The following is a 23506-nucleotide window of genomic DNA, read 5'->3' on the forward strand; positions in this document are numbered from 1 at the left end:
ATGATAGAAAGATCTTTCTCTATACTGGATTGCTGCCAAGGATATTTGGATATCTGGCAAGAAACTTTCATACTGTGGTGTTTTTCTCTCTTTGATTGCTTTTGGATGAGCATCGCTTTCCCTTCTTAGAAGAATATTTGTGGAAAAGCTGTATTTGTTGCTAATCGGCACAAGAACAAAGAAAGGAAAATCCCTTTGAGGGAGGGAGGAAGCTCCCCCCCCCGCGGCAATCTAATGTTATGAGGGGAGGACTTAAGGCTTGTGTAAAAGCTGAAATTGTGTTCTTATAACCTCCTCAAGGGCGAAAAACTAAAGCAACAAGTACGGTGGAATTAAGCTATATTAGAATATAAGTTGAAAGTGGGTTTTTTTTCCTTGGCCATCTACTCCTTTTCTGGGACCTCTACCAAAAAAAAAAAGAAAAAATTGGATGACTGCCAAAATAAATTTCAGACTGGATAATCAGAGAAGACTGAAAAGAAAAGAGAAATTTACAGCTAAATGTATCACTTTGAAAGAAGATAATTATGATAAATTATTGAAGGATATTAAAGGTAATTTGGAAAAATGGGCCAATTTACAATTATCTTTGATGGGAAGAACAGCACTTGTTAAAATGAACATATTACCTAAACTTCTGTTTCTGTTTCAAATGATTCCGGTAAAAATTGATTAAAAATTCTTTGATGACCTAAATTTTCAAATCTCGAGATTTATCTGGAGAAACGAGAAACCAAGGATTAAATTAAAAATGGTTCAGGAAGCTAAAAGGAATGGAGGTTTTGGTCTTCCCGATTGGATGTTGTATTATTGAGCATCTGTGTTAACGTGGCTAAAAGAATGGATAACTTTGCGAAATAAGAGAATTTTGTATCTTGAAGGTCATGACTTGCAGATGGGTTGGCATGCTTATATGTGGTATGAAAAAGCTAAGTCACATGGGTCTTTTCTGAGTCACTTTATTAGAAGATCTTTAATGTCAGTCTGGGAAAAACTAAAGCTGAAACTGTATAATAAATTACCAAGATGGCTTTCACCTATGAAAGTTTTCGTAAATCCAAATGTATTGAACTTTGAAAAGATAAGATATGACGATATCTTGGATAAGGATGGTGGCCTGAAACTGGGGCAAGAAATACAAGAACAGGGACTTAATATTTCCTGGTGGTATAAGGTGCAGATGCAATCGAGATATGCTAAAGACTGTAAAGCATGGGGGTTCTGCAAAGACCTAACAGAGTTTGATCAAGTGATGCTTAAAACAGATGAGAAAATTATCAAAAGACTATATGATTTTTTACTTGACAGGAAAATGGAAGGGGAACAGGTTAAGGAAACTATGATAACATGGGCACAAAACTTTGGATTTAATGTTGAACTAGAAAAGTGGCAAAAACTATGGGAAAGAAACATTAAGGTAACATTAGCAACTTCGTATAAAGAAAATTTATATAAAATGTTCTATAGATGGTATTTGTCACCAAGTCGATTAGCTGTTTCCAAATATGTCAAATAGATGTTGGAAATGTAAACATAAAGTGGGTACTTTTTATCATATGTGGTGGACTTGTGATAAGGCGAAAAAATATTGGATTAAAATACATAGATGGATGGAGGAAATATTACAAAAACCCTTTGCTTTTAAACCGGAAATTTTCTTGTTAGGCATCATACCGGAAGACGTTAACAGACAGAAAATGTATCTGATGCTGCACCTAATTACAGCGGCGAGGATTGCATTTGCTCAATATTGGAAAAGTGAGGAGCTGCCCACCGATGGATTGATTGTAAGAAAGATCTTGGATTGTGCAGAAATGGATAGATTAACTTTATCATTGAAGGAGAAAGAGGATACTGACTTCTATCAAACTTGGAATTCTTTCTATAATTGGCTGGAGAAACGGGACTTGGCATAAACTTAGAGATGTTTTTAAATTATTATAAATTGATTTGAATTTGACTTTAGAATGTTAAAAAATATGTAGTAGGAGGTTGACCCAGTAAATCCAGTGTATGTGATGTTTGATGTTTTTAGTGTTAGTTTAAAATTTTAATAAAAATTTATTTAAAAAAAAGGTCTGTGATATGAACAACTGTGACACCAATTGCTGGATAAAATTTCTGTATTCTAATACCAGTACATTGTTTTGAGTTGATTTTGTGGGTTCTTCAGGTTTTATATCTGAAAATGTAACTATGTCCTTTTCTAGCCTAATACTCTAGATACGCAAGAAAAAGGGAATAAATTTCCCTTAAAGGGAATAAATTCACATAAAAAGGGAATAAATTTGTTCTCAGCTAGCTCTTACAGCTGGGTTCTGTTTTGACTTCAACTCTTATTAGCCTCAACCAGCGTGGCTAATCCTCAAGGCTTCTGGCAGTTGTAGTCCAAAACATCAAGAGGGGCACTAAGTTGGAGCAGGCTGACTTAACAGCATGGAAGAACCTCACTTCAGTAAGGAAATTTTCACCACCAAATAGGTGGGAACCTGGCTATTTCTGGGGCTGTGGAACTGAAAAGTGGCCATGCTTGTGTGAATGCTGGGCCATGGACACCAGTCTGGAAATTAGAACTGAGTTCCCACATGGAAGTCACTCAGGAATAAAGGGCTAACCAGAAGGCAAAGACCAAAGAACTGGCCAGTGGTTAGAACCTAGACTAATTAAAGATGACTCTAAAGCTCAGAAAAGTCATACTTCTTGCCTGGATGAGCAAGGTTTTTATATTTTTTCCTGCCCAGAAAGACCCAGTAGCAGACGTGGGTGGCTGCAATCAACTGTAAAGTTCTTCACAGAAAAGCTGCATTGACGTGGCTTGCTACATGGTCATCCACTAATGGCAGCATGGAAGACATGGCCTCTGCTTTTAAAATGCTTTTTCTTGTTACCTTTTGAGGCTCTGCTACAGAGACAATAGCTTAGCCAATTCTACTGCATGAAAAATCAGTTAGGGCTACAACGAGATGGATATTTTGCCAAGGCAGTGTCATGGGACAGTAAGTTCTGTAATGTGGGCTGCAATGTATGGCGTTCCGAAGCCGTTTTTAAAGTATTTGATACCCATATAGGTTGCACCATATGGATTGGAGCCCATGCTTTGCATGAATGCAGAGCCTAGACATTGCACCTATGTCACAGATGGTCATTTCTTGGAAATTACTTCATGTTCTTTAAAAAAACATTTGATTCCTTTGTTATTTATTGACAAGAGAATAATCCTGTGTCCCCTAGTCATTTTCTGAGGGCCACAGGACAATGTAGATTCCTAGCTCTGAGGCTGGAAACTACACTCTAACCTTGTAACTGGCAATTATAGGCAGAGGTTCCTGGACTGCTGAGAATTAGCCAGAGTGCTGGAGATCCCTGGAAGGTAAATGGTGACTTGGGTCATGTGGCAATGAATGCACCAATCCCGCAAACTGAAGGGCAACTGAAGGAGGGGAAGGGATCTTGTCCCACCTTACTTATGCAGAAGACAATGATGTTATCATCCATTATAACTTGGATGGATTGGCCCATGACTGAGTATTTGAACCTGCAAGGCCTTTGACTACCAAAAGTCTGATTTGGTATATATGTAGAGGTATTTCCCAACAGGATCAGAGTCTCCTGATTGTGAGTGAGCCACAATAAATTTTGCAACTGTGAAGGGATGCATCTATGCTAACTGTTAGAGACAGGCAGTGAATTCAGAGTTTGAGTCACCAGACTGGCATTGTTTACCAAACTAAGGACGTTGCATGGGTCCAGGGAGAGAGATGAGATAGATTCAGGAGCTTGTTTCTGAATTGAAGTTCTGCAGGAACTAAGCCTGGAGTAGTCTTACATGCAGGTATACTAGCATGGTGGAGATCATGAACTTGAGGAAATGTTGCATTCTAGTTACTTGGCACTAGTATGCAAAAGCTGACGCTGATGCAAACCATCACATGGTGTCCACTCTGACTTGTGATAGGTGGGCTTGAGTGAAGTCAAGAAGTGCATCTATGAACTACTGGATTCAAGACTGGCTGAGCCAGAATTTTTCTTTGTTGATCTGCACACTGGGAGACTATAGGACCAAGAAAACTTGATGTGGATGTTTATTTATTTAAAACATTTCTATGCCGCCCCCACTGCAACAAAGCCTCAGAGTGGCTCACAACATCCATAAAAGAAACATAAAAATACAATCAATAATTTAAAAACTGGTACCATCTTGGCTATATATTAAAATCTATAAATACAATAATAAATTAACAGTTAAAATAACTTAAATAAAAAGGTCTTTGCCTGGCGCCGAAAAGCAAATAATGATGGCGCCAAGTGGACCTCTCTGGGGAGCGCATTCCATAGGTGGGGCACCACTGCAGAAAAAGCCCTCCTCTGGGTACTCATCCTCCTAATATCCTTCACGGAGGGGTCCCGAAGAAGGGCATCCGCTGCCGATCGTAGGGGGCGGGCAGGCATATATGGACACAGATGTTCCTTTAGATAACCAGGTCCCAAGCCGTTAACGGCTTTATAGGTCATAACCAACACTTTGAATTGGGCCCGGACTTCAATAGGGAGCCAGTGAAGCTGACGGAGAACTGGGGTTATATGAGAACAACGCCCAGTCCCCGTCAGCAACCTGGCAGCTCTGTTTTGCACCAATTGAAGTATCCGGACTGTCTTCAAGGGTAGCCCCACGTAGAGTGTGTTACACAAATCTAGTTGGGAAGTTACCAATGCATGGGTCACTGTCGCCAGGCAGTCATTCTCCAGACAGGGACGCAGCTGATGGATCAGCTGGAGCTGAAGGAAGGCGCTCCTCGCCACCACTGTTGCCTGAGCTTCTAGGGACAGCTCAGGGTCGAGGAGCACTCCCAAGCTGTGAACCCTGTCCCTCAGAGGGAGTGCAACCCCATTTAGGACAAGGCCCAAGTCCCCCATCCCGAGGCCCGAACCACCCACCAACAGGACCTCCGTCTTCTCTGGATTGAGCTTCAGTTTACTGGCCCTCATCCAGCCCATTACCTCGGCCAGGCACCAGTTCAGCACAGCCACTGCCTCACCTGGATTGGTGGAGAACGAGAGGTAGAGCTGGGTATCATCAGCATATTGATGATTCTGCAGCCCGCACCTCCTGATGACTTCTCCCAGCAGTTTCATGTAGATGTTAAATAGCAAAGGGGACAAAATGGACCCCTGTGGAACTCCATGGCATAACTGCCATGGCGCAGAGCCATAGTCCCCCAGCACCACCTTCTGGAATCGGCCGTTGAGATAGGAGCGGAACCACCGCAAAGCGGTGCCTCCAACTCCCAATCCCGCTAGCCTATCCAGAAGGATATCATGGTCGATGGTATCGAAAGCCGCTGAGAGGTCCAGGAGAACCAACAGGGACGCACTCCCCCTGTCTCTCTCCCTGCACAGGTCATCATACAGGGCAACCAAGGCAGATTCAGTACCATATCTGGGTCTGAAGTCAGACTGAAATGGGTCCAGATAATCAGTTACATGTTGACACTTATGTAGTGATGAAAGAGGGCGATAAAGTGATCCATATATATAAAAATGATGTCTTGAAATATTAAGACATCAAGACTCATGATGTCTTGAAATATTAAATGGGCTTCCACCACTACCATATGTTCTGTAAAGCCTTTCCGAGCTGTGGCTATCCTAAAAGTGTGAATTTTGAACTGAAAAAAATTGTTGTCCAATGCAAGTTTGAGAAAGGGGTGAGAAGAAGAGTGTGCAGTGATGTAAAAATAGGTATTGCAATGATTGTGGAAAACCAGTCTCCTCACTTCAGGAGCAAAATGGAGGATTGTGTAGTCATTTTGAATTTTCTTGGGCAGATAAAGCAACGTATTAATTCTGTAGAATTAATTTCTTGGGCAGATAAATTTCTTGGGCAGATAAAGCAACATTTAATTCTGTAGAATTAGTTATCTAACAAGAGGAAATACATTTCCATCATATACTAAATGATCATTTTCAGTCCTACTTTTCAAAAGGTTTTTTTCTTTTATTTCAACTTATATAATTTACAGCCAATACATATACATATGTAATAGAATAATGCTTTTGAGGTTTACATTTTTAATTAGGTATTAATTAGCCTAGTTGGGCAAAGTAATTAATATTATAAACTATTTGTTATTGTTAAAATACTGTTTTTGCTAAGTATATTAGTTTATAGGAAGAAACAGTATGTTCATAAAGCAATTCACAATCCTTCAAGTAAACTGGAAGAGAGTCAGATGGAAGGATACCCATCCCACAGACAAAAAGATGAAAATACAGTGAATGTATATTATGGTGGCTTTGCTGAATAGAGCAAGATGTGACTCTATCCAACTTCTGTAAAAACTCATACGCACATAGACTCCTGGTAATTTTGGTCGGCCACAGCCAATACCAAAGCTAGTGATTCCTATCAGATAATATTTGGTGTCATTTGGAAATCTGCATGTGAGGGGTCCGCCACTGTCTCCCTGAAAAATAAGACAATTTGATATTTTGAAAATTTTGCATTTAGAGGAATTTTGATGCAATAATTCTGAGTTATGCCTATCATGAATTATGAAATGAAAATACTGTTTTCTAGAAAATCAGCATTAATTTGGAAAACCTGAATTGGTTGATCTTGCTTTGTTAGACTACCTACAATGCAATTACATTCAATACTAAAAAAAAATCCATTTTCAATGAAACTTATTTCCAGATAATTGGGTTTAGGGGTACATTCTTACAAAACTAATCAATGATATTCTGAGAGTTCCATCTCCAGTTACAATAGGTTTATCCTGAAAATCAAGCTACTGACCTAAAAGTATATGATGGTCTGTCTGTCTATTTATTTACTTATTTACAATATTTTTACCCTGTCCTTAACAAATGTCCCAGGACAGCTTACAACATAAATCTATACAATCATAGGTTTCATGGCGAAGTGTGTATGTGATGAGAAGAACAATTTTCAATCTCATTCAAAATATTTCCATTTTGGTGGAAGCATAATCATCAAATAGTGTTCTTACAGGAAGAAAATAAACTACATTTCTTTAAAAGCCTTCTGCCTTTGCCATCCTTTTCCTCAGCTACTTGCTAAGGTCTTCATACTCATAAAAATCCCCTTCTTGAATGTACAACTTAACATGAGGAGAGGGGATGAAAATGTCAAAGCAGCCAAGAGTAATCCTGTCAGAAGGCCAGATTCTTTCATTAGTTTGATCTCTTACAAGAGCCATCCAAGGAGAATGGTGAACATTGAGACACCAGACTAAGATACATCCACTCTCTTCAGGAGTAACAGTCACATCAGTAGAAAAGAACAGATTTCAGCAGAAATGAACAGAGAAACTCCTGAAGAAGAGCTACTTGTCACCAGTGGTAGTTGAAGACAACACTGCCAGAGGATTTTTCACCACTGGGAGTGAAGCTCAATCTAACTCTGGTTACTACTGTGCAGAAGGTAGCAATGGTAAACCACTTCTGAATATTCCTACCCTGTAAACCCTATGATGAAACAGTCCAAAATGAAACAAGAGATCGTGCCGGAACAAACATGAGGATTCTAGGTCAGAAGGCACTCAATCAGATAATGGGGAAGAGCACAAGACAAGCACAAATAGCATTGTCACTAATGGCACAACCAGTTCAGAGACAAGAGGAAGTCTAGTGGCTGACTTGCACAGAGGTGAAAGGAAAGACAAGTGTTGTGCAAGACACGCAACCGGAACATGAAACATTAGAAGTATGAATCAAGGCAAACTGGAAACAATAAAACAACAAATGGAATGCATAAGCACTGCAGTACTTGGTGTGAATAAAATGGGACTGGAATGGGTGATGTTCAGTGAGACAAAGTGTTTTACTTTACAAGCGATGGAATCAGAAGAAATTGAATGGCTGTAATATAACATAAGCAGTATGGGACTACACTGCAAAGTACACTCAAATCATTCCAATCAGAATTCTTGGAAAACCTATCAACATAGCCATCATTCAGGTCTGGATTCCAAGAACAGATGCTGAAGAAGAAATTACAATCTTTGATGCAAGTGTCCAAGAGGAAATTGGAAACACACCAAAACAAGACATCAGGATAATCCCAGGTGACTGGAACACAAAAGTAGGAAAGATGGCAGCATCCAATGTTGTGGGAGGATTTGGTCTATGTCCTTCCCTGAGTACACAAATGCACAGTCTCTGCATTACCTTTTTAAGAATGGTCAGTTTCAGTCCAGGGGTCAGGGCTGCATGGTGACTGCATGTTCAAGGCTCCAAGTCAGGTGGAGGAGTCCAAAAGAATTTTCAATAAACAGTCCAGGAATCTAGATACCAGTTTGTGTCTACAAAGTCTAGAAACATAGTTAATGCTGCTTGTTGTCTGCAACACAGAACAGCTCTGCCTGAACTAATTTATAGTCAGCTTTAACTCAGCACAGCCAGCTAATTAAGTCAGCGAGAAATTTCATGGACAACTCCCATTTTTGAGTGTTTGGATTTTTGTTGAAGCCAAAGTTCTTCCTCCTCACAGGATGGATTCCATCCGTCTCTGGCTTCTGCTCTTGGGGAACTCCAGGGGGTGTCCCTAAAGGTCCCAGCTCCTCTTCTTCCAATAGTGGGTAGCGATCTGCAGCCATGACCCCTGTATCTGACTGTGGCTGGAGGTCACCACCTTGACTTTCCTCATCTGAGGAATCCTCCTCAAGGTAGGACATGACAGTCTAGGGGTCAGAAACAAAGCGGGATAACGCATAGACATCTATGAAGGCAACTATTTGTTTATTGCAAATATATACTTCAGGGCACCAATCAGGTGATTGTTCACATGGCCATTGCTAGACAGCCAATATGGAAATCAAATAATTGGATTCCAAATAAGTAATTAGAAGTAGGAGATGCAGAAGTTGTATTCTTCCTGGTTAAACAAAAAGACCAGGAGAACACTGATGCAATTTTAAGTTCACATAAAGAACAGATTTGCATTATTGAACCAGTCTGCCTGTGAGGCAGAAAAACTGTGCACTGAAACCAGACACAATAGGGAAGGATACAAAAAGAAAGAACAAGCCTAGAGGAATGATAGAAGAAATTCTCACAATTAATAAGGACTGGCAAGAGGCAAAAGCAAGTAGAGAAGAAATAGGGTCAGATTCCTGAATGCAACTTTTAAGCAACTATCATATAGAGACAAAAAGAATTATTACAATGGCCATAGCAAAGGCATAGAAAAGAACAACAGAAAAAGAAAAGAAAGAGCCCTCTTCCAGAAGAGCCAAGAAATCAAAGAGAAATTCAAACCTTGATTAGGAATGCTGCATTTATTTTATTTATTTACAAAGATTATATACCGTACCCTCAGCACATTGCTTTTGGAATGACAAAGAGGGAAACATAATATCTTACCTGGAGATATTAAAGAGAAGGTGGAAGCAATATCTGGAAGAACTTTACAGAACAGTTAAGGATGACAGACTACTTCAAAGAGGAATTCTGAGGAAGAGCCTGCAATATTAGAAAGTGGAGTGAAAGCTACTTGGAAAGGATTTGGAAGACATAAAGCATCTCAAGTAGATAATGTACCAACAAAACTATTCCAGGCTGTAAAGGCACTGATTTCAACTAATTTCTATTTCCCAGCCTAACTACTTTGGTTCTACTTTAGTATACTAAGCAACCATATGGCAGGTTGTTGTTCTTATTTATTTCATTTCTATACCACCCAATAGCTGAAACATTCTGAGTGGTTTACAAGAGGCAATATATTTTATCTTACCTGGCAGCTATCAACATCTCCAGTTTCAGAACCAGCACAAATCATATTCCATCCTATTGCTCCAGCATACCAATCAAATCTATTACAGGTAAATAGTGGAATAATGTTGACTTGAGCTTCTTGTAATATATAGGTGCCTCTTCCTGTAATGAAAACACAATAGATGGCTGGAAGTATGCTTGCATTGTTTAAAATGCTCTATAGGCCAGTACACAAGACCAACAGCTCTTGGGAGCTCTTGAGCTGCTTGCTGCAATTCTGCCTTATTTGTGTTGTCAAGGAAATCTCTCAAGAAAGATTTGCCCAGTGTCTGCAACTGAAGAAATCATTTACACCGAGATAAAGCCCAGACAAATGACTTGTGCCATTAATTTGAGTATGCCATGTACTCTAGAATAGTTTATGTTCTAGTCATTATAAATGATTAATTTATGACACAGGAAACATAGCACTTTTAAGATCATGCTGCTGTCTCAGCAGTTAGTTTGGTTGAAATTGACCTGTACTAAGATACATGGAAACTAGACCTGATTTTGGGTACAATCCTATAGATGTTTAGCCAGAAAAAGGTTCAAAAACTTCCAGCCTTCCCCAGCCAGCTTCAGCATGAATTGTACAACTTTTTTCTATACTATTCTGGCCAACCATCCTTGTCCAGGAGAGGCTGTAGTCAGAGGCAGTCAAAGCTGGCAAAACACTCTTCAAGCCACCATGGTGAATCTAAGACTACTTCCAGACTTTGAACCTGATCTTCCAAAGATAGTGCGACCTCCTCCAGTACAAGCAATAAGCCTATCTTCCGGACTTGGGAATCCCTTACAGCAAGGCTTCTGTCTTACCAGAATTCAAATGCATTTTATTGGCCTTCACCCGGTCCATCACTGATTCCAGGACTTGCATAGTCTTACCTGATTCAGTTGTCACAGGGAGACAGAGCTGTGTGTCATCAGCATAGTGAAGGCACTTGGCTCCAAATCTCCTAATGAATGTTCACAATGACTTCATATTCATGTTGAACAATATAGCAAACAATATGGCACCCTGCAGAGCCACATATTGAATTGTTATGGAGCCAAATGATAGCCCCACAGTTTTACTCTTTGAAATCAATCATGTAGGTAAGTCTATGTAATACAGTGTCAAGATCACAGGATTGATTCAGGAGAATACTATAGTTGATTGTATCAAAAACAGGATTAAGAGGGTTACAATCCCCCTGTCCTTCTTTTGATACAGGTTGTGTTCAGGACAACTAAAACCCAGACAGGAATGTTTCTAGATAACCATTATTCTCCCAAAATATGTAAACCACCCAGAGGGTAATTTTGACTCAAGGGAGGTATAGAAATCAATTGATCAATAAATAACAGTGTCTATAGTTGCTCCACCATGACCTGCTTATGTGCCTTCCTTAAGAAAATGGTGTTTGTTGGTCTAAAAGTTAATAGCACAAATGGAAAGCTAAATTCATGCCAGATCTGTCCCCAATCATCACTGGTAACAGATCCATAAATGGAGGAAAGTATTTCTTAATTTGTGATCACTGCCATTTTCTTAAACACCTCCTCCCAAAATTATTTAATAGTCCTGTATGACAGCCATCTATGCAAAAAGATATCTACATGGTAAGAAAAACAGATATTTATAAATTAAGGAACTGTTAACATTCTACTGGGTGGCAGTTGGATTAGAAATAGCAATGAGCTAGAAAAGCAAAGAGTGGCCAATCACTCAGCACTGAAGAAATCAATTGTCAATAGACTTTAGGGAAAATCTATCTAAAATAAGCAAGGTTTCTAGGAATTATACTTATATAGATAGTTTTTATATTACATGGGGAGCCTTTACAGATTTTATGATTCAACACAAGGAAATGAGGCAACTATTGTAAACTCATAGAGTGCTATGAAATTAGGATAATCAAAAAAAATGAGATCAGAGTCACATGTCAAAATAATTCTCTTTGTAAATAATGGATGTGTAAACAAATCAACTCAAGATTATTTTTCAATGTTCACCTGAATTATTGCATTTTAAAAAAATAATAGATTTTTCTTTAAAAAAGCAGACTGTTGGAGATGCCTGTCCGGAACACCATATGCAGAGTCACTGCATATTCTACAATGTATGTCTGCGATCAAATCACTTTTGGTTTTTTCTGGCTTATGTCCAGGATGCCTAGAGGCAAACAAAATGACTCAGGCAATTGATTAACCTGGAAACAAGCCAAAATGAATGCAATTAGGACAAAGGTAAAAAAAAAAGGAACAAAACAAAAAAAAAAAAGGAAAAGGTACAAGAAAAGGGTAGAAAGTGTAGAATTCAGGAAGGAAAATAATCATTTTAACTATTCTTTTAAATATGCCCTGCAAACATGGAAAGGCCCAATGAGTAGTAGTATGATTGGGGAAGAAAACTTGGGAAATACCATGTATTGTAGAGAAGGGAATGTAGCACCTGGCAGCTGCAGAGGCCCATGGACCAGAGGTTCAACATCTCTGATGTAATGTTTGAAACAGTCCTAAATGTAATCCCAGTAAAGAAATCTTCTAAAATCACTGAACAGATTATCAAGTAATTTAACAATAAAGATTTACCTCTTTCCTCTTTGCTTCCCCACCCACTTATATAACATGTGGTCTTATCAGTTATTAAATGAGGAGTATCAATTAAGCAGATAGGCTGAATATACTTGTTGAAGCTGACATAATCTGTTAGTATAAACATGGCAACATCATTTTCATAGGACTCCTTCTTGAAATCAGAATGCTTCAGGATAGCTCTAATCTGGCTCTTTACAGTATAATACTGATGGTGAAAAAGATGATGCAAGCCAATTACAACCCTCCAAACAGCTGGATCCCTAGAAGAGAATAAAATTCCTTGTAAAGTTAATGACTACTACAGAATTTTTACTCCAGAGATGAGTTCACACAGCATGGCAACCCACCCGGTGGATAAATTAGGTAGTGTGGGCTGTTTGTGGTACAACCTTCACTATGCTCGGAAGACTGAGCTCATGTGGATTGTCCTCCACCTCTTTCCTCCTCAATTCTCCCACAGGCATCCCAGTACCTGCATGGCAGAACCCTTCTTGTCTCCTTTTCCTGCTCTAACCATGATCTCTCTTGCAGTCATTTCAATGTTTCCCTGCCTGTTTTTATAGAGATTGCCTTTCACAGTCTCTAAAGTAATAGCCAATGACAACCCCTTTAAATTGCCCATGCAGCATACTGGAATAGCCATCATTTATTCACCATTCATTTATCTTATTTTTTTGCGCCAGAGATGTGCACAATTTTTTCATTAATTTACTGTCTCTGTCTGTTTGGTCAGTAGGTCAGAATTGTGCACATGCCCAACATTTGCCCTGCCTGGTCACTGTCCTGGTCAGTACCAGCTGGAATATCCATGAACACTGATAAGGCCAGGTTTCAAATATGTTACTCAGCTTTCATTTGATAACTGTCATACGGGGAACTGTCAAATGAAAGCAAAACTTCCATAAATTATTTCCTTGTGAAAGTGGGTGGAAATTATATCTTCCCATTCACAATGTTAACTTCTAGATTTTAATGTTGGCCCTGAGAATTCTCCGCATCATCCATAATTTACTTTTGACAGCTGTGGAAATAATTCTTTCGTTTAAAGAAGCTTTTTCGATAAGGCTAAACAGTGGAGGGTTTTTGACAGAAAAACATACAGTTTTAATGGCTTAAAGCACTCAAAACCTAGAAGATCTCACCATAAAGCAGATAATGTAGTTGCCATCCCTTTTCACTGGCAAAGAATGTCTCAGGCTTTATTTTGCTTGACAGATCACCATTTTAACAGCTGTCAAGTAAATGCAAAGTAACATATTTGAAACCTGTTTCTGTCACTATCCATGGATGTGACATGCTTTGACATCAGAAACTTGCCAGGACACAGACTCAGCACTCGTGCATCTCTGAATTACTGACCAATTAAAATAAAAAACAGTAGGCAAACCAGAGGGCTTCACTGAATGTGCTGCTAGGGCTCTTTGGAGGCACTGTCACTGTACAGATTGTGAAAAATACTCCCCCATTCAAAAGGTGGGGGGAAACACCCATGGTGCATGCAGAAGAAGCTGCCATCAGAACAAAGGAGGTTGAACCAGTGTGGGTTGCTCTAAAGTGCATCTTGGACACTTGGTGGAACAGCTCTCACTGCCAGTGGCCCAGGTGAACTTGGCAAAAGCAACAAGGGTGTATTGTCATTCTTGCCAAGTGGCTCACTTGCTGCTTCCCAGGACCTACAATAAGACTGATGTGATACACCTACTCATTCTGGGTCCACACACCCCTAGACCATGCCATGGTGGTTTATTGCCCTAAAATAAGCCACCCTGCAGGAAGTGGTCCAGGTTTGTATAACACAACAACCCACCATGGCTAGTTACCCACAATGAGTTGACATCATGTGAACCCAGTCTCTAAGACTGGAGTAGTCTTATTCTTCATCCTTTGCAACACCAATAAGCATTGACCCAAACTCCATTCAGATTCAAAATTTCCTTCAAACAATAAGCCTAGGTCCACTGGGAATGACTTAGAATGTCATCCATAAAAACTGAATCTCTTTGTGGCTAACAACTCAGTTATATGAATGATTTAAGTAGTGTCTACATATAAAATTTGATTTCTCCAAATGGAAATTCTATTCAGATTCAGAGAAAGGTTTTTTATTTTAAAAGAGGAAGCTAGAATACGTAGGTCAAGTCAGTATCCCATACAGCATCTCCCAGTGAGTTCAAAACCATCTCTGAGCGAGCAAGCCACCAGAGAGCACGCGTGTGTGGGGGAGGCAGGCAGCAGCGGCAGCTTGCTTGCTTGGAGATGGTTTTGAACTTGCTGGGAGATCTCCCAACGAGTCCAAAACCATTTCCGAGCGAGCAAACCACTGCCTCCCGCGTGCGCAGGCGGCGGACAGTGGTGCGGGCCGGATGAAAGGGCATGATGGGCCAGAACGGTCCCGCGGGCCGTAGTTTGAGGACCCATGACATACAGTATTGACCATTAACTAAGCACTGGAAATACTAAAGCCAGGATCCAAAGAACTGCAGATACTATTCTCCATGCACAAAAAGACCTTGGGCAAATGTTTTTGAGCAGTAGCTAGAAACCAAGTGTAGTTGCATAAAGAGTTTGTCGCTTAGCATTGATGCCTACTATTCAAAGTTTAAAAAAAATATCAGTGTGCATGCCACAGAGTTAATATATATTCTTTAGAACCAATTAAAGCTGTATTTGGAAGATAAGGAGATAAATGTACTTCTTACTTGCATATTCTAAAATGTGTATATAACTTTCCATGCAACAGGACATTTTCAAAATTTGGCCTTATGTTCAAATTCACTTGGAGCCCAAACTTCAGAGAATCTTTAATAATAGGCAGACTTACCTGCGCTAGAAATGCAGCTAAAGGTGCAAACCTATTCATATTTAGACAGAAAAAACTCCAACAATTCCAGTCATCACCCAGCCAACATGACATAATAGATGACAGTTATTAAAATCTAGCTCTAATCAACCCTGTAGACTCAGAAAGGGGTCTTGGAAGCCATTCTACTAATAAATTCAGTAGTAGAATAAATGCAATAATGGGCCTTAGGAAGTCTGAGCAACAACAAAGCTAGTGGAGGAGATAGTATTCCAGCTGAGCTATTCAAAATCCTAAAAGATGATGTAGTTAAAGTGCTACACTCAATATGCCAGCAAATTTGGAAAACTCACCAGTGGCCACAGGATTGGAAAAGGTCAGTTTACATTTCAATTCCAAAGAAGGGCAATGCCTAAGAATGTTCAAACTACCGCACCATTGCACTCATTTCACATGCTAGCAAAGTTATGCTCAAAATCCTACAAGCTAGGCTCCAGCAGTATGTGGACCGAGAACTACCAGAAGTACCGGCAGGGTTTTGGAGAGGCAGAGGAACTAGAGATCAAATTGCCAACATATGCTGGATCATGGAGAAAACTAGGGAGTTCAGAAAAACATCTACTTCTGCTTCATTGACTATGGTAAAGCCTTTGATTGTGTGGATCACAACCAACTGTGGCAATTTCTTAAAGAGATGGGAGTACCAGACCATCTTATTTGTCTCTTGAGAAACCTGTATGCAGGTCAAGAAGCAACAGTGAGAACTGGACATGGAACCACTGACTGGTTCAAAATTGAGAAAGGAGTTCGCCAAGGCTGCATACTGTTGCCCTGCCTATTTAACATATACAGAGCACATCATGAGAAAGGCGGGGCTAGATGAATCACAAGTTGGAATTAAGATTGTTGGGAGAAATATCAACAACCTCAGATATGCAGATGATACCACTCTAATGGCAGAAAGTGAAGAGGAACTAAAGAGCCTCTTGATTTGGGTGAAGGAGGAGAGTGCAAAAGTTGGCTTTAAACTCAACATTAAGAAAACTAAGATTGTGGCATCCGGTCCTCTCACTTCCTGGCAAATAGATGGGGAAGAAATGGAGGTAGTGACAGATTTTATTTTCCTGGGCTCCAAGATCACCACAGACAGGGACTGCAGCCAAGAAAATAAAAGACGCTTGCTCTTGGGGAGGAAAGCTATGGCAAATCTAGACAGCATACTAAAAAGCAGAGACATCACACTGCCAACAAAAGTGCGTATAGTCAAGGCTATGGTTTTCCCAGATGCAATGTATGGCTGTGGAAGCTGGACCATAAGGAAGGCTGAGCGCCAAAGAATTCAGGCCTTTGAATTGTGGTGCTGGAGGAGACTCCTGCGAGTCCCTTTGACTGCAAGGAGATCAAACCGGTCAGTCCTAGAGGAGATCAACCCTGACTGCTCTTTAGAAGGCCAGATACTGAAGATGAAACTCAAATACTTTAGCCACCTAATGAGAAGGAAGGACTCACTGGAGAAGACCTTAATGCTGGGAACAATTGAAGGCAAAAGAAGAAGGGGACGGCAGAGAATGAGGGGGCTAGATGGAGTCACTGAAGGATTTGGTGTGAGCTTGAGTGGACTCTAGGGGATGGTGGAGGACAGGAAGGCCTGGAGGAATGTTGTCCATGGGGTTACGATGGGTTGGATGTAACTTCGCAACTAACAACAACAAAGGTTTAATAATAGTGATCTGATTACTAAAGTAACATATATAATGAATTGTAAAGTGTTGCATTAGTATTAAAGAGAACCTCCCAAGGACTGCCTAAGAACTAAACAGAAGGTAATGCCATCATTATTATACCTTTTAAATGTTTAATGGACAGTTTAATGTTTAATGAAAACCCAACTTATTCATTAAATATTTGGAACAACCCTCATTCCCTTGCCCTACTGCAACAACTTGAGTAAGGACAACTGCAATAATCACACATTCTTTCCTGAACAACCTGGTCTCCTCTGCCCTCTACTTCATCTGTTGTTTCCTGTGTGTCTTTTTCTAGATTGTAACCCTGTTGGGGCAAGGTTATATCCTCTGCTTTTTGGTAAAGCCCCATATTTCATGCACATGAATGGTGGTATCTAAATAAAGAAATGCAGTATTAACACCATGCTGATTTACAGGTAGAATCAATTGAGTAAATACTAAAGATACTAGAAATACAAAAATCATGCCAATAGCTAGTGTTGAAGTTTGAGTTCAATGTAGGAAACACAGAAAGGCAATTTCTCTTTAAGAAGACGCGGTGGAGTGTCAAACTGTATTCTCTCTCTTCCCCCAGAGAACAAATAATTTAGGATGAACTCCTAGCAGAAAGGATTTTGTCCTTCTTGTTTAGAAACCTCTGAAATCAGTAGGTTGGGAGGAACTGCAGGGTTGATCTTCATCTCCCCATCCACCAGATTTCACTACACTGTAAGCATCAGGGAGGGAGTGAAGAAGGCAGAAAGATGCTCAGGATAAATATTATCCTGTGCTCTCCAGTCTCCTCTCCTTCCTACCTACTGGAATGCCTCTTTTTCCCCTCTTCATAGTTAAATTTTTGACCTTGGAGATGGAGTGGGTGTAATTTCCTCCAAATAGGCTGCAAAGACGCAGGAAAGTGGGGTCTGATCTCTGACACCTTTCTCTGAGGTTGGAGCCTTGTCTCCAACCTTGTGGGGAGAGAATGGGAACTATCCCATGGTCTCTGGTGTGCTTGTCCAGGGACAATAGCATTGTTGCCTTATTGACTTTGATAAGCATGATCAATCTCCTCCTGACCTCCATGATTGCTACCGGCTACGACTGGAGAGTGTCTTGGTTCACTGTGGGCTCTAACTTCCACACCAGGCGATTCGTTGGGATTCAATGAACTGCATGGATGACAAATATACTGCCCCGGAATCAGAACTGCAGTTATGTTGCCAGCATTCAAATAATGGCATGAATAATCCTGTGGACCTGGGAAGGGTTTGTGGTTTTTGAGCAGCAGCCCCCTCAGGTTGCACTGCAATTCTGTTCTGAAAGCGAGGAAAACTGCCAAAGCTGTTGGCAATTCCCTGTTCTTTGGATCCTGGCCAAAGCCTTGTCTCATACAGACTTGTTCCTCAGGTTCCATTTAAGGGAAGCCATGAATGGAGGTGGAAGCAGGCCACCTGCATGCCCTGGGAAGTGCTTAATATGGCCTGTGTCAGAAATCGACTGAGGGTTCATGCCAGGACCGTTTCCGCTGGCACGAATGGGAGCTTCCCCGCTGCAGTGCAGAGAGACAGTGACGGGGCTCCCTGAACTGAACTGGGAGTGCAGCGGAGGACCAACGGTTAAAGCCTCCCTACTGCTCTGAACCTGCTCTTCATTTTTCAAACGCGGTTCACAAATGCACTCAGACGGCGTGAATGGTATCTCTGCTAGTTTGGCCTCTAACACCCAGAGCAATGGAGCTGCTTCCAAGACTTGTGCTTGAGCGCCTCTTGCTACTGATGAAGTACTTCACAACTCCATTCTGTGCACTCCTGAACTTACTTCTATATTGCAAAGTGTTACTCATATTACAAGAAGCTTGAAAGCAAAAATGAAAACGAGGTGCCCACTTGTTGGGGTAATGAAAATTGAGAGCGCCAGCATGGACCAGGGACACAAAGTTGACCTGTAAATGTGGAATCATCCCTTTGGCACAAACTGCTGCAGCACCTTCAGCCAGCACAGTCTCTGCAAACAATTTTATCACTGTGAATTGCTGTACATCCAGATGGACACAGGCAGCACTGCAAAACCAGTGCAGAAGGGGAACCAAGATCTTATCTTCACTCTAAGCAGGACTGTATGCTTTCTGGATCAAGTCTGAACTAATTTTAGCAATATGTATAGCTGTCCTGACCAAAGCATGTGTGTAAAAGGTATTCTGTGTATACGAATATAAATATTATTATAAAAAACCAGAAATCTTCAAAGATCACAAAACACATTCTTACTTATAATTCTTTCATATTCTTGAAGTGTGTATTAGGGTGGAAAGCTCAGAAAACTCCCATCATCCTGGGCTAGAGCAGATGGGAACTGGACTCCAACAACAGTTAGACAGACACAGATTTCCCATTGACATGGATCCCTTGGTTTTGAAGAAGCTTACTCTTCCTAAGTGTATTTTCAGAACTGCTGCTACTCACAAATACATGAAACTACTAACATACTTAAGAGAAGCCCACAGAAGGAATGGCTACTGAATGTGGCTGTAGCTGAGCAGACAGTGCCAACCTCAGCCTTGTTTCTCTGTAGCTGCCTGGCCTGGCCCCATACTCCTTTTCCTGTGCTTCCATTTCTTACAATGCTCCCCTCTCAAGCACTGTATTCCTCAATGCCTCTTTCTCTTCACTCTTGCTCCTGTCTACTCCCTAATCTTTTCATTCATATCCACTTCTATCCTTTTCCTTGCCCCCCTCCCCAATTTTAATCTGTCTGGGTCATTTAGTTAATTTGGCCTCCTTGGCCTCTTTTATAACATTCTTGGCTATCTGCTTATTTCTTCTTCCATCCATTTTGGTTTTGCTCAGCCATAACCCACTCCTAATTATTTGCCACCAAGCAAACAGGCAAAGGAAGATGAGGAGACTGATTTACTGGCTTCTCACATGAAAAGCAACACAGAATTCCTATGCAGACAGTTTTTCTGTGGTATTTCTTACAACCACTTGGACTCTATTGTTAATTTGGATTTTTCTACCCCAGGTAAAAGTAGCAGATATTACAGACACAGTCTGTACGTTTCTAGCCTATCTGACAAACCAGTTCGGGAAGATATGATGAATTCATATATACATACACACACTGAAAGGTTTATGAATTTCCAAATTAGATCAATCTATTTTATCAATACTTTTCTCTCATGTAAAATTAACAAGAAAAAGTTTTGAAATGAAAAGTACATACGTCCATTTTTTAATGCAGTGTGCTGCTGTTAGCACTGAGTTGTTAGTAATTAAAGATCCACCACAAACATGGTAATATCCTACACCAAAGTGGTAAACTTGAAGACTAACTTGCCATGGCCATGCCCCAGGTTGAGCATCATGTCCACCTATAATCCGATTCCCTGCTGATATCTCATCCACAAAAGGCCTTGTTCCACAGTCTAGAAATCAAAACACAATTATATTAGTGAGATGCAATATTGGTAAGTGTTCTAATAAAACACAGACTGCATACAGCAAGTACACTTCAAACTGATCCTATCAGATTCCTTTAGCATTGTGATGCTATTAATGGACTAACATCTGTTGGAGAGGTTACACAAGTCAGGACTATGTAAATTCATCATAATGATCAAATATTAGTTCAAAAGAATATTCCAGTCTGTTTGACCCATGAGGTAACAAAGCATACGCTTTAAGAGTTATGCATGCCCTTCAAACAGATAGCAAGTTTCATTTAGCTACTTTGAAAGACAAACAAGGAAACATACTATCTGACCTGGAGAAAATAAAGAGAAGGTGGGAGCAATATCTGGAAGGACTGTGCAGAAGAGATGAAAGGATGACAGACTCCTTCAAAGAGGAATACTATGAGGAAGACCCTAGATATATTAGAAAGAGGAGTGAAAGCTGCTCTAAAAGCATTTGGAAGAAATAAAGCACACAGAATAGCATCACATCGCAAACAGCCAATAAAGCCATCAAGTCCAACCCCTTGCTCTACTCCTACACGTGGTCACCCACACCTAGTGGTCACCCATTTGGCTGCAGGCTCTTGCATTTTCAGCTTAGCAAAGGTGACTCAACATGCTAGATGTACAGCTATGCAGGCAGGATGGACAGACTAGCAACAGAACTGTTTCAAGCTGAAGTAGCCCAAATCCTAACAAAATATGCCAACAAATATGTAAAACAATGGTCCACAGATTGGAAACTTTCAATACAAATTCCTGTCCCCCCAAGAAAGGTAATGCTAAGGAATGCAGCAACCCTTACATTAATTTCCCATACAAGCAAAGCGATGCTTAAGGTGTTGCAATAAAGAGTATTACCCTGTATGGAGCCAGGAATGTTGAAATTCTGATTTCCAAAAGAAAGAGTTTCTCAAGATCATATTACAAATATATGTTGGCTACTGCAGTACACCAAAGAATTTCAGAAGAAGGTCCATCTATGATTTCTAAACTACAGCAAAGTCTCTGACTTTGTGGATCACAAGGAGCTATGGATAATCCTGAAAGAAGAGGGCAATTGATTGTCCGATGAGCAACCTGTATCATGGGCAAGAAACTACTGTTGAACCACAATATGGAAAAATAGAATGTTTTCTTATAGACAAAGGCATCAAACAAGTCTGCATTCTATGTCCATATCTGTTCCATCTGTACACATAACATATAAGGAAAGCTATATTAGAACCAGGGGAAGCAGTGAAAATTGGTGGAAGATACATCAATAATTTAAGAGATACAGGGGATACTATAACTGATAGAAAATAGCAATTAATTGAAACAATTCCTAATGAAAGTTAAAGAAGAAAATGCAAAAGCAGGACTGCAGATGAACTAAGAAAACAAAACTACAGGAGAATTGCATTACTTTAGGATCAACAGTAAGGAAATTGGAATTGTGAAAGAATTTGCATATCTTGGATCAGTTATCAATTTAAAGGGAGACTGTGGCCAAGAAATTCAAGGGAGACTGTGACTTGAAAGGGCAGCAATGAAGGAACTAGAAATGATAATAAAATATAAGAACATTTCACTGGAGACTAGGGGCAAGAACATCAACCCTATAGTATTCCTGATCACTACATATGGATGTGAAAGCTTGGACAGTGAAGAAAGTTGTTAGGAAGAAAATGGATGTTTGAAATGTGGTGCTGGATGAGGGCTTCATGAATACCCTGTACCAGCAGAAAGACAAAATGGTGGGAACAAAAATGACAAAACTGAAACTTTCGTACTTCAGGGACATCATAAAAAGGCAAGGCTCTCTGGAGGAAACATGAAGGGTAGGAAAATTCAAAGGCAGAAGAAGAAGAAAGAGCAAGACCAATTATGAGATGGATCAGTTCTTTAAATGAAGTCACAGTCTTGAGTTTGTATGAGCAGAGCAGGGCTATGGCAGGACATTTTGGAGAGCATTCATTCAGGGTCACAGTAAGTCAGAGACAACTTGACATCACACAGCAACAATACTTAAAAACATACCGTGTTTCCCTGAAAATAAGACACTCTTATTTTTTATTTAGTTTTTGCTCAAAAAAACACATTAGGTCTTTTCGGGTCTTCTTTTTTAATGTACAAAATGTACATTTAATGTACACCCTTCTGCTCTGCACTTTTCTGCTGTGCACCCTTTTGCTCTGCACACCTCTGCTCGGCACTCCAATTCCTGCCAAAAGCTGTATACACCAATCCTCTCCAGTGCCTGCTACTGGTACTGTCACAGGCAGCGGACGAAGCAGAGTGGCATGAGTTGATGCTTCCTCTATAGTGCCGGCTCCTGTGACAGGCGGAGTGCATTTGATATTGCTCCGCCCTTCACAGGAGCCAGGACTATAGAGGAAGTATCGGCTTAAGCCGCTCTGCATCCTCCCGCTGAGCCCTCTGCACCCCGCTGGCACTCTGCAAGTAAGCAAAAAAAGTAAGACTTATTACCAATAATTTTTGGTAATAGGTCTTACTTTCGGGGTAGGGCTTATATTATAGGACCTACCCTGAAATAAGACTAGGTCTTATTTTCGAGGTAGGTCCTATTTTCAGGAAAACACAGTAATCATAGTATAAGCAAAACAAGCTCAAAATTCCAATGATAAAAACAGATTCTTACTGATAATCGGCTGCAGTATTGAACAACAGTTCCACATAGTACCAAAGCATGTTTACCACAACTGAAATCTGAACATTCACAGGAGCAAAACTGATTCCATGAAGATTCCCAGACTGCACATCTATACTGCTTTGTGCTATGGCATTTATGCCCTGAAGTCCTGCAAGTATCCCTCTTTTTCCTTATTGACATGAAGTGATATCATCTGAGGTTTTGGAGCTCCATCTCTCCATTACATACAACTCAGCTAAGGTGGTGAAAGTGCAAAATCCATGACTGAAATCAGTAATAAACAAGATGATGCCCAATGAACTGAGATTCAAACTGTACAACATCCTGGTAGTGTAAACACTGCAGAACAGAAGCAAAGCTGAAATCGTTTGCATTCCACTTTAAAAATCATCAGGTTGTAGCAAAGTTTTCAGTTTTCTCCTCAAATATCCTCCCCTGTCAATTCAGTGCTAAATTGCACAAGACAGCCTGCTGATTCACATGCAGGTAGAACAATTCAAATGCTTGCAAGC

At 40.3% G+C, this 23506-nt stretch overlaps 1 protein-coding gene across 1 annotated transcript in view; it reads right to left on the reverse strand.

The window, feature by feature from the left end:
- The window catches only part of LOC123019041 (transmembrane protease serine 12-like), a 32250-nt gene that overhangs the window by 692 nt on the left and 8052 nt on the right, over positions 1-23506 (reverse strand). The window contains exons 2-6 of the mRNA XM_044421480.1: positions 22524-22777; positions 20107-20308; positions 12352-12617; positions 9755-9897; positions 6272-6464 (exon numbers count right to left, since the gene is read on the reverse strand). Of these exons, the coding sequence (XP_044277415.1) occupies positions 6272-6464; positions 9755-9897; positions 12352-12617; positions 20107-20308; positions 22524-22777 (1058 nt within the window). The remainder of the gene's footprint in view (positions 1-6271; positions 6465-9754; positions 9898-12351; positions 12618-20106; positions 20309-22523; positions 22778-23506) is intronic.

This window comes from Varanus komodoensis, unplaced genomic scaffold (genome assembly GCF_004798865.1).
Source record: "Varanus komodoensis strain SLA01 unplaced genomic scaffold, ASM479886v1 scaffold12, whole genome shotgun sequence".
In the NCBI taxonomy this organism is placed as follows: Eukaryota; Metazoa; Chordata; class Lepidosauria; order Squamata; family Varanidae; genus Varanus; species Varanus komodoensis.